The sequence below is a fragment of the Pantherophis guttatus genome, chromosome 3 (genome assembly GCF_059756535.1).
Source record: "Pantherophis guttatus breed Tessera chromosome 3, ASM5975653v1, whole genome shotgun sequence".
Taxonomy (NCBI): Eukaryota; Metazoa; Chordata; class Lepidosauria; order Squamata; family Colubridae; genus Pantherophis; species Pantherophis guttatus.
The window spans coordinates 36,898,010-36,910,645 of NC_142065.1; the positions used below are offsets into that span (position 1 = coordinate 36,898,010).

The 12,636-nt window shown below is 35.2% G+C and overlaps 1 protein-coding gene across 2 annotated transcripts in view; it reads right to left on the reverse strand.

The window, feature by feature from the left end:
* The window catches only part of CEPT1 (choline/ethanolamine phosphotransferase 1), a 32,419-nt gene that overhangs the window by 4,922 nt on the left and 14,861 nt on the right, over positions 1 to 12,636 (reverse strand). For both annotated transcript variants that reach the window (XM_034414176.3, XM_034414177.2), the window contains exons 5-6: positions 6,130 to 6,214; positions 2,584 to 2,715 (exon numbers count right to left, since the gene is read on the reverse strand). In XM_034414176.3, the coding sequence (XP_034270067.1) occupies positions 2,584 to 2,715; positions 6,130 to 6,214 (217 nt within the window). The remainder of the gene's footprint in view (positions 1 to 2,583; positions 2,716 to 6,129; positions 6,215 to 12,636) is intronic.

The window sequence follows — 12,636 nt, forward strand, 5'->3', positions numbered from 1 at the left end:
GGGAGGCACTGATAAAACTCATAGCTTATCACCTTCCTATGCTTTATATGTAGAAGGGTGGGTAACCTATATGTTTCATGTAATTTCCAATATACAGTGGTGTTTAAAGTTTGTGAGGCCTTTTGCATTTTTAATGTTTTGGCATAAAAATGGCCTAAAACATGATCCATTTTCCACCCAATCCTAAAACTTAGACAAGAGTACACAAGTGAACAAATCAGCGAAAAAACTTGTTTACTTATTGATGAAAATGATTCAAACCTACATATTTGTGTATAGTAAAACTATATAAACTTTTGCTTTAAGTAACTGGTGTGCCCTCCTTAGGCAACAATAACTGCAACTAAAAGTTTCCAATAACTGATCAGTCCTGCACATCATCTTGGAAGTATTTTATCCTATACCTCCACACACAACAGTGTCAACTCAGGCTGGTAGGCTTCCTGCCAAAACATTGACTTCCTTTTGCTTTAACCATTCTTTTATTGTACAATTTCTATGTTTTGGATTATTATTAGCGCAGTGATGCAGTACTGCAGGCTACTTCTGCTGACTGCTAGCAACCTGCAATTTGGCAGTTCGACTCTCATCAAGCTCAAGGTTGACTCACCCATTCTTCCGAGGTTGATAAAATGAGGACCCACATTGTTGGGGGAATATGCTGACTTTGTAAACCACTTAGAGAGGGCTGTAAAGCACTGTGAAGTGGTATATAAGTCTATGTGCTATTGCTATCTTGTTTCATGAATTTAAGGATAAATACCCTTATTTTCCTGTAGAATTTGCTAGCACAATTCAGAATTCCATAAATAATGGCAGCCATCCTGGTTCAGAGGCAGCATAGCAGGGCGGAATCATGATACATGATACCATCTTTCACAGATAGGATAAGGTTTTATGCTGGAATAAAAGCTTTTCCTTTTTGTCAAACATAACACTTTTCATTCAAGCCAAAAAGTTCTATTTTGGTCTCATCTGTACACAGAACATTGTTCCAATAGCCTTCTGGCTTATCAATGTGGCCTTTCACAAATTTTAGATGGACAGCAATGTTCTTTTTAGAGACTAGTAGCTTTGTCCTTACAATCCTGCTATTTACACCATTGTTTAGTATCCTTATGTTCACCAATGCAAGGGAGGGCTTTAGTTTCTTAGATGTCACTCTGGGTTTCTTTGAGGCCTCCCAGACTATTACACACTTTGCCATTGATGTGGTCTTGGTTGTTTGTCCAGTCTTGAGAAGAGTAATGAAGTGTGAATTACTTCTACTTCTATTCAATCTACCTGACAATGGACTGCTGAGTCCAAATTCTTTGGGAATAATTTTGTTGCCTTTTTCAGCCTGGTGAGCACTAACAATTGTTTTTCAGAGATCCCCAGAAATCTCCTTTGTTTGAGCCATGACACATTTTCACAAATTGTGAAGATCAGACTTTGATACTGGTACCCAGAATTATTTTCTTTAAATAAGGCAGAAATTCTTACACTCACACCTGATTATCATCCCATTGACAGAAATGCCTGACTTTCATTTCCCCTTCAAATGAACTGATAATCCTAGAGGTTTACACATTTTGCCAACCACAAATATATAGTTTTCAATCATCTTCCTAATTAAATAAATGAACATGTGCATTTTTGACTCTTTTGTTTAATTGGGTAATCTAGTTTCAGGATTTGTGTGGAGAACAGAATTTAGGTCATACATGCAGAAATACTGAACATTTAAAAGAGTTCACAAACTTTTAAGCACCACTGTATATATTAAACACTCATCTAAATTAATGCAAAATCTGCTCCAAAGACAACTGGTCTTAGTTTATTTTTAGAAGATCATCAGTGGTGCTCTAGTAACCTAAGAGTGTGGACAAACAAAAAATGCTATTTTCTTTAATCTTGATTGGAATGTGTTTTATCTTATGAAAATGTATAAAATTAATCTATTATAAGACAGTTTGAAATTTGTAATAGAAAATGAGGCACCCCCAGAACCAGATGTAAAAAAGTATCTTTTCTTAGTCACTATATTATATTGGAATTTTTATTTAGATGCTGTATAATATATTCTTCCCTTTTACTAATAATGTAGTGGAGGATCTTATTAATTAGCCTGCAAAAAATTTAAAATAAGACTATTTTATTTTAAATCATATAGAATCAGATTGACCAAAGTAATTTTGCTTCAGATCTTGACTCTGAAAATGCCATCTGATGAGAACTTGAAACTAGGAAACTGATATTTTTTATTACAAACCCTATTCCTGACCACAGAGCTCTAGTCTACCTCTTTTGTCCTGAGTTTACCTTCTCATCTAATCCAGGAGAAGGACATGCTTTGAATGTTGGGGTGTACTGGAGAACCCAGAACTTTGAATTTTTTAAAAATCTGTTACGATGCTGTTGAGAATTTATTATTTTAATGATAATTTTTACTGAGAGTTTTTTTTATAACTCCTATGAGCCTTCGGGAAAAAAAGGAAGGGAGGAAGGGAGGAAGAGAGGGAAGGAGGGAGGATTATACAGAAGAGAAAATGGAAGAATAATGTATACTAAAAATACAAAACAAAACAGAAAAACACTTACTGCTATGGTTGATCCATTTTTGCCAACTCCACCTGTGAAGATCACACCAAAGTAGTTTGTACAAGAGAATATGGTTCCTGCTACTGTACAAATAGCTGGAAGTATTTTCATGTGAATGTTTAACACTGGAATCTTAACAAGAAAGGAAAATATTAAAACAGTTTAAATATTTCATGTTAATTTTATTTTAGATTTCAAATGAACTCAAAACATTCCACTTTTCTAAATCTGTATGCAGGAATTTTCTGGAACAGGGCTTTAAAAAAACCTTTGGAATACATTACCTTACCTTTCAGAATTTTTTTTATTTATAATGAAACGCTAGACCTATATGTGAACATTTATTTCCTAAGAAAAAGCAAATAATAACTGAATGGAAGGACTAAACATTTGACTACCTATTTTGGCATAATCAGGAACCAAGATTTAATTAAGTTATAATAGATATTGCCTTTGATGTAAGAAATGGCATAATGAAAATAATTGACTGCATGTGTTAAGGGAAGAAAGCTGGTTGAAAATCACAAAAGAATGAGGAAAGGACCTTTGGATATACTCCAAAATTCTATGTCACAAACAGACATAAAGGGGGAAAAAAGAGCTGCATGGGAAAGCAATAATGGATCATTTTGCAGTTCTCTGGACAGAACCAAGCAGATGGCAATGATATGGAGTGCTAGCACTCATGGTTCCGTGTATAGCATCCTATAGTCAGAACTATACTACTTGTAAACAATGATTAATGGATAATAATAATGACTGCTTCACCTACAATAATTTACATTATCCAATTATTGTTAATTTCACAAGAACATAGAATATTGCTCTATACCACAGTAGAGTAATATAGCAATGGCTCTGTGGAATTTTAGACCAGTCTGAAGATAACTGAACCTATGCCCTTCTGCAGGCGTTTAGACTTTATAAACTAAATGGTGACATGTGAATAAATAAAAGAGCCTTGGTAGTACAGTGGTCTAAAGCACCCTGTTATTAAGACCAGCTGCCTGCAATTACTGCAGGTTCGAATCTCGCCAGGCTCAAGGTTGACTCAGCCTTCCATCCTTTCTAAGGTAGGTAAATTGAGGACCCAGTTGTGGGGGCAATAAGCTGACTTTGTATAAATATACAAAAGGATGAAGGCTATTGCTTAGCACATTGTAAGCCGCCCTGAGTCTCCGGAGAAGGGCGGCATATAAATAAATAAATAAATATGTTTCCATTTCTCAATTATAAACATAATTTTTAAATAATCGGACTACAGGTGGATCTTCTGTACTTATTCTACATGACTTTTTTTTCTTATATTGTAATTCTAATACATGCATACTCAAAAATAAATATCATAGTGTTCATTAAGGGTAAGTATATAAGCAAGTGTATATACGATTATGCATATACAGTAAGGCAGTGTTTACAGAATTGCAGCCTAATTAAAAAAATAGAGCAATTGTAATAACCTTGCTAAAATTAGCTGCAATTCTTTTGTGTCTCCCCCCCCCCCCCCCGCCCAAGAAAAATAGAATTCCTGGGGTTCTAGATGCCTTTTTCAACTATAAAATATCTTGCATAAAATATCAAAGTTATGTATTTCACACAGGCTGGTTATGTTTTTTTTTAGCAAACTAAATATTAGCATGGAGATGTAAGCTGTAAATTCTCTCCTTAATTTACAGTGTGTGTGATCTAAAACCAACCTGTTTATAACTATATTGCTAGCCTATTATCCAGCTTCTTATTTATGGCATAATAAATATTTGTTCCATGTATTTAATACATTTTTCATGAAACAGATCGCTATTTTAAATCGTAGAATGGCAGCATACATCCCACATGAGCAGTTCCAGGATCCATTTCCCTTACAAAGAGTGATGCAAAGTTAAAAAAAAATACCGGTACTTCTTCCTCATCATGTTGTAAGCATTTGTGCCTTCATTCATTTGGTTTTTAGAGACTGCAAATATTTCATTATTTGTACAGAATCACACATGTGTTAAGATGAACAAAACCGAAGGGAGGCCACAACAATATATTGTAAACCTCTTTCAGAATATTCTAGGACTACACTAGCATGAAATGTAGTAAAGAAGGCTGCTATCCTCATTCACTGTCCCATTCAATTTGTTTCTCTTTAACTTTTGGACCGAATACTGCAATAATACCATTAGAACATGTTTTGTGTAACCATCATGTAAACATAAAGTGATACAGAAAGAAAAGTAGAATGTTTGAGTATATATACTGATATATACAGTATTTCTCTTTATTTGTACACCTAGCACTATGCCTTTTTTTACCCAATATAAAAAGCAACTTAAGTAGCTAAGGGTACCAAATGAAAGAAATATTGTTTGAAATGAGCATTTATGCAAGTTTTAAAATAATTTGTTAGTTTTACTTGCTTTTACTGTAATATATTTTATAAGATCCACCAATTATTCATTTTCAATATTTAGATAACTTACAAACATATGACACTAAAAATTGTTATAGATAAAACAACATGCTCAAGCATCTATGGCAGCCAAATTATCTTGTTAGTTGTTTCTTTACCATTGTTTGAACTGCATTTATATTATAAGATTTACATTAGTAGATTTATGCATGCCAATTGGAGATTCTTTGCAAGCTGTCCCTCTAAATCCATAGCTGAGGGTCGAGACAGATATGTCTCTCAAAGGCTTGACAGGGTTACTTTGTGGGTCTTTTGCCCCCAAAGCCTGGGAAAGAGCCTCACACGTTGCCTCAATATTCAGAACAACAAATTTGGAAAGGGGCTATCTAAGGATGTACATAACATTCCATGCATAAACTGAACAGAACAGTTCAGTTTCAAGTGTTCCATGCTTGAGCTAAACATATATGTTTCCAATAGTTTTTGTCTGTATATGGAATAAAATGGGCCTTTTTTGCTTTAGTTACAAATCAAAATGTGATTGGTTGGGAGTGGAGTTAAGAAAAAACCCAAGAACGTTAGCGGTGGCTGAGGAATATGAACACAGGTGGTAGAGACTGGAGGTGAAACTGAAGGCTACTGAAAAGAAAAAGAGTGAAAGGGGGCTAGCCCTTGCTATATTCACCCATCAAATACTCAGGGATCTCTCCAGATTTTGATTCACCTAATAGCTAGAACAATCAAAATATTCTAGTTTTGTTTCTGCTGAACCATGGCTGACTGAAGTGGTTCAGCAGAACTTCTAGTATGTAATGGCTTGTTTTGGGTTAGAAGAAAACATATTTTCCATTCCTGACATAATCCTAGTTCTATGCAAAGCATCCCTCCAAATGATGCATAGCTCTACCAGTCTAACAATTTTTAATTTATGCATGTGCAATCTACTTTTTTTGCTACTGAATTATCCAGTATATTAGTAACCTGTTTAGCTACCAGTCAAAATTATTTCTTATGGAAGAGATTTTGACTGAATCACAGCATTTTATTAAAATCTTTCCAACAAAAATAAGAATAATATAAATATATAAGGAAATGAATTTCTCTAGAATAGAAGATTAAAAGATATAAGATACAGAGATGGACAAAATTACCATAGTTTCCCAAAATGTAGGTCCTCCAATCGCTGCCAGTAAATGCATGATTATTATGAAGACTTGCACCTCAGTCACATCAATTCTGATTAGGTACAAAAAAAGCCAAAAAAGCAGAATTACTCAAAGCAATTTTAAATAATTTTGCAGGCACAGCAGCTCTTGTTTATCATGCACAAGGTAAGAGAGAGAGAAAAAGAATGAGTGGAACGAGGGGAAAAAATTAAAGCAAAATATTTTTAAAAATATATAACTAATGTAGCTCATTGGCTTCACGGTACAGAGCTATCATTTATTTTTATGTAGTTAATTTCCAATATGTTCTCCTGTTTTATTTAGTCAGAGTGGTCAAGACCACAACTCTAAATTGCCATTGAGTACATAGTTGATAAATAGGGAACCAGCAATGCTTTAAATTTCTACAACACTCAAGCTGGTTTTAAAATGTAAATGTGACTTTCTCATTGCATTGAATGACTGGTTACAAGAGAAACTTTCAGAATTTTCCTTCTGACCAATCCTTTGGCTGTATAGAACTGCAGCTAGGAATATTAAAAGTTTTATTTATTTCAAACAATGACAAGCACTTGGTAAGACAACTGCTAATAATGGAATGTGTAAAAGTAGTATAGAGAGTAAATTCAATTTTATTTAATGTACATTAATTAAATACAGGTAGTCCTTGACTTGCAAACATAATTGAACCCAAAATTTCAATCACAGAGCAAGGTGAAGTTAAGTGAGTTTTACCCCATTGTACAACAACAATTGTTAAGTGAATCACTGAAATTGTTAAATGAGTCATCTAGTTGTTGAGTGAACCTGGCTTCTCCCATTGACTTTGCTTATCAGAAGCCACCTGGGAACGATACGAATGGTGATTGCATGACTCCAATACAATGCAACTGTCATAAATACATGCCACTTGCCAAGTGCCCAAATTTTAATAACATGATTGTGGGGATGCTGCAATAGTTGTAAGTGAGAAAACCAGGCATAAGTTATTTTTTTCAGTGCCACCTGAACACTAAATGAATGATTGTAAGTTGAGGACTACTTGTACAGTTAACTTGAATATTATAGAGATGTATAATCTTATATTACAATTTATTAACAACTTTTGTAGAAAGCCTGGGTATATATGAAAAGTATTGGGGTTGCATACAGCCCAGGGCAATAAGTGCCCATTCATAGAAATTCAAGGCAAGGGAAACTACAACGGCATCTCTCTTCAGGCTAATTTGTGCTTTCTTATTTTTTTTTATTCCAAATATGCCATTCTTTTTGCCTACAATCCTCCTTCCAAGTTCTTCTTGATAAGGCAAAGATAAGGCTTTGATCTGCAAATGCCAAACCACATTTCTTCCTCCCAACAAAACACTCATTTCTCAGGAGAATTGGTGATGTTCAGAAAAATAAATGTAGTACGAATAAAATGCACATCTTGACATACACCAACAAAAAGACATCTTCCACTTTCTATAATGTTTCAAGCCCCCAAAGTACAATTGCATAGGAAAATATTATTGTTATTTAACATAAATGTAGACCATTTCACATGTAAAGAATGAAAGCAAATGTTTAAATGTGCAGTTGATAATTTCTGAAAAATGTATTTATATTTGACCACTAGTAGCATAATATCTAGTTTATGATATGGTGGGTAATACGGGTTATTTGGGAATTATCCACTAATATCCAATTATTGTTTCAGAAAGTTCAAATAGAAATCTAAGTCCTGGCAAGAACTCTTACATATACTTTATACCTATATTCAACCACGGAGACAGGTACACAGATCCATACATCAAAAGACATGCATATATATCAATCCATATGTGAAAACCACAGAATTAGATTAAGCAATCTTGCATAGATCACATATCAGTAAAAAAAAAAAAAAAAAAAAAAAGACGTTACAGGAATGTCAGGAGGAAAAAAACCAGGTAAGACTGTAGGAATGGCAGGCATGCCAGAAGACCATAATGAAACTGCATATGAAGTCAAGTCAACATCCGAAGACCACACTTGAGCACTCACATTTATAAGTGTAGTGAAATACTATTATTACAAATGGAGCAACCTAAGCTCCATTATTATTATTCCTAATAATAACAAACATCTTCATTTTCCATCAATTTATACAACAAATATATGACTTTAGATCAGAGGTGAAATCTACTTACCTTCCCTACCAGTTCGTCATGTGCATGTTTGGAACCTCTGCTCATGCGCAAAGCCATGTGCAGAGGGTAAAAAAAAGATTACTTCCTGGTTAAAACCAGGAAGTAATGACGACTGGGTGGGTGAGCGGAGCCTTGTGCTGCCGCCGCTACCAATTTGGCTGAACCGGTCCAAACCGGTAGCATTAATCTGTCATTAAAAGGATTAACATTTCTAGATGTCAATATACCAATCATGTTACTTTGGAAATTCCTTCTGTGTGAGGTTTTCCTTTTCAAAATCAATATTAGTAGAAATTTATTTCGACCTCCAAGATGTCACTCTCTCATTGGGGCCCCAGGTCAGCTGATAGAGCCAGGTCTTCAAGCCATTTCAGAAGACCAGAAGGGAGGGTGAAGATCTCATCTTGGAGGGGGGTACAATGTTCCAGAGGGTGGGTGCCATAGCAGAAAAGGCTCTTCTCCTGGATCCTGCCAGCTGAAATTCCTTGAGTGATGGGATCTGTAGCATGCCTCTTCTGCCAGTGTGGGATAATCCCAATGGAATGAGCTATTCCTCAGATAACCTGGATCCATGCCATGAAAGTCTTTATAGATGATAACCAACACTTTGAATTGGACCCAGAAGCAAACTGACAACCAGTACTGCTCATGGAACAGCGGTGTAATATGGGCCACCCTGGGTCTTCAAAACTACAGCTGCATTCTGCACCAGCAGAAGCTTCTGGATACTCTTCAATGGTAGACCAATACAGAGCCTGTTTCAATAGTCCAAATCAGAGATCACCAGAGCTTGAGAGACTGAGTGCAGGGATTCCCAATTCAGGAAAGGGTGCAACTGGCATACATACAAGTCCCCCTGTTCCTACAGGGACTGGGTTATTCTGAACAGGGTGACACTCTGCAGATGCAATAAGAGCAAGAAATAATGGAGTTTTGCTACTCTTACTGCCATGAGGTATACCTTAATAGCAGCTCTTACTTGTGTACGGTCGGATTCATATCTTGTTTTCCTCCAGAGGTGCTCTACTAGTCATTTAGCCCTTTTCAGAACTTGCAGTTCTTCTGTGAACCATGGAGAGTGTTGGGATCAAAGGGTCAAGAGAAGCCACATAGGCACAATTCTATTCAAAATTTTGGTTGCCCTTTGGTTCCAGGATATAACCAGAGCTTTGGCAGGACCATGCAGCAAGGCCCCCTGGATATCCCCCAGTTCTCTCTGGAACTCATTTGCATCCATCAGTCAGAAATAAATAAATTCAAGGAATAAATATACTTGCTTATATAAAATTATGTTTATATCAGCATGCCCCATTAGAACTGTTAAAAACCATTTTTGTGATGGATATCACAAAAGAAGTGAAAAATTAGCACAACTTAAAGTTCAAAGTATTTGAAAGGAGAGCTAGATGATAGAATTTAAACTTATAAGAAATTTATTTGTTATGCATTTTAGAAAGGAGATTGTAGAATCTTTCTTAAACTTGAGGTTAAGGAACTGTAAAGGATGAATGAGAATATTTGTATGAACATAAATATGCCCATTCCTCATTTAGCGATCAAGTTTTGTTTCAATAAACAGGAATAAAGGAATAAAATATCCATGTTTCAAAACAAAGTCTTTTTTAAAATAAGGGCAGAAGGGAAACTTTATAATCTGACTGAATTTGTGTCTTCTATTCAGATATTATATATCACAGTGATGGCTAACCTTTTTGCCATTGTGTGCCAAAAGCGTGGGGAACGTGTGGGTGCGTGTCAAGTGCGTGCCCACACCCATAATTCTATGCGTCCCGCCCCCATGTATGTGTGCACGACTCTCCCGCGCTTCCCCTGCTTTTGGCATGCGATGGCACAGTGGGCCCAGTAGGCCCATTTTTCGCCCTCCCCAGGCTCCAGAGCCTTTCTTGGAGCCTGGGGAGGGGAAAAACGGCCTTCCCTACCCCCTCGGAGTCCCTCCGGAGGCCGGAAACGGCCTGTTTGTTGACTTCCAGTATGCCCAGAAGCCCGAAAATCAGCTGGCCGGCGCACACATGTGCGCTGGAGCTGAGCTCGCGTGCCCACCGATATGGTTCCATGTGCCACCTGTGGCACGGGTGCCATAGGTTCGCCATCATGGATATATCATCCTATATTGAAACAAACGCCTGGAAAATATTGTTAGTAAAACAATTGCCTTTTAGTGTGCATGACAAAAAAGGGCTGCCTCCATAGAATTTATATCATTGCTTCCCAGACAAAACCAATTTTTATCATTTACCGTATAATTCCAAAATTCAGATCCAAGAATTCCTGTTAGGAAGTGAATTATTATAATACAGACTTCAGACTCAGTAACATCAAATCTAAAAATGAGGGGGGAAAACATTTCAGTTTGAAAGTCCTGTGACTGCAAATTTTTACTCATAAATGAAGAAATGGATTCAAAATCACAGGAAATCTTTAAAAAGTTACAAGGTTAAAATTACAAAGAGAAGAAAACAACAATTGTAATCCCCATTAGCTGAACTCCACTGCAAAATTCCTAAGTGCAAAATTACTGAATTGCAATCAGTAATTTAAAAGAGGGAGACTAGAAATATTTTGAAAGCAATATATAATTCCTTTAACAGTTGCTAAACAGATCTCACACAAATCCAGTTTAAAATTTTAAGGCCAACTTTATATTAGCCTCATGTAATCCTTTAGATAACCTATAGCAGTAATACCAAACTTGGCTTACAAAAACCACCAAGAGAGCAGAAATGATCCCCTCTATGAATGAATGAAAAAAATGTTTTTTAAATTTAATTTCTCTGTTATGACCATCTCTGTTACACTCACATGAAATCATATCTGAACAGAAAATAATAGGCTATAAAATACTTTGAAATTAAATATATATTTTAATGGCAACATTTCAGTGTTATTATTTATTATTTTAAAAATAGTACATTTTACACTTAGGTAGCCCAATTGTATGTCTAAAACAAAAGCATATAAAGTTTTAGTCACATCAGATTCTTTAAATATTTGTCTTAGACTTGGTTAAGGCACCAGGCTAGAAACCAGAAACTGTGAGTTCTAGTCCCACCTTAGACATGAAAAACCAGCTGGGTGACTTTGGGCCAGTCACTCTCTTTCAGCCCAACTTATATCACAGGGTTGTTGATGTAGAGAAAATAGGAGGAGGAAAGTATGTTTGCAGCCGTGAGTTATTTATTTTAAAAAATGTGGCATATAAATAAATAAAATAAATAAATTAAATATAGTTCAATAAATCACAATAAAAATCTATGAATATTTCCTTTAATTTATATTTATTAGTACACACTTAAATGATAAAATTTGCATGAAATCTGCATGATCTTGATATTTCTTAATTCAGTGAAGGAGCATTTTATATCTTAGGTTACATTCCAGGACCTATGTTTAATATCTAGCTCTAATATTTAACGTTTATTGGAAAACAATTTTCAAACTGTGAAAATCTGTTGGTCACAGTGAATAGGTAAGATTTAGTTTTCCTCAGAACTCAAACCTCACATGAAATCAATTGAAGTTTACTGCTTCAGAAAGTGAAAAGGATCATACAAAGGCCATGTACTTGAATATAGCCTTATTTTACCTTATTACTTAAAATGCTCTAAACTGAATTTAAAAAGTCTTGTATTTTAGGAATTTGTTAGCCATGATCTTAATGCTGGTTCACACACTGCCACTGCTTAATAAATTGTGGGTTGTTAACAAGTGGATTGCTTTATCTAATATATTAAAATATAAAACTATCCTTTATAAAAACAACAGTGGCTGGATTCCTACAGACTAAATTGAAACGAAACAAATTACCATATACTATGGTTTTGCATCATTTGTGTACCCAATGCTTTTTAGCCTTGCAACCAAGAGATGAGAGACAAAGTGTATGAACACTATTTCTAAATTAGTAGTCCTACCTTTGGGATAAAAAAGTTATACAATTAGCAGCATGAACCAATGCAGTCAAGCAGTGATTTTGTAGCTTTTGAAAAAAGAAATCCAGATCTAACTTTCACACATCTATCATGCTATTATGCTATCATGATCTAATTAATTATTCATCATACAGACAGACACTGTTAATTCCATAGTAAGTGATACACAAACCAGACCTTATCATTCAAGGAAGGAAAGATGTTTTTTAAAAATGATTTTTTAAAAATATACAGAATAAGTTGTTGTGCATCTAGTTGGCACTGAATTCAAACAACAGACTTAAACAATTAAAATTGTTTATATCAGGTGTCATTTTACAACTGTAAAAAGATAGGTAAGATAGCAAAATATTTCTCTCAGCTACATTACT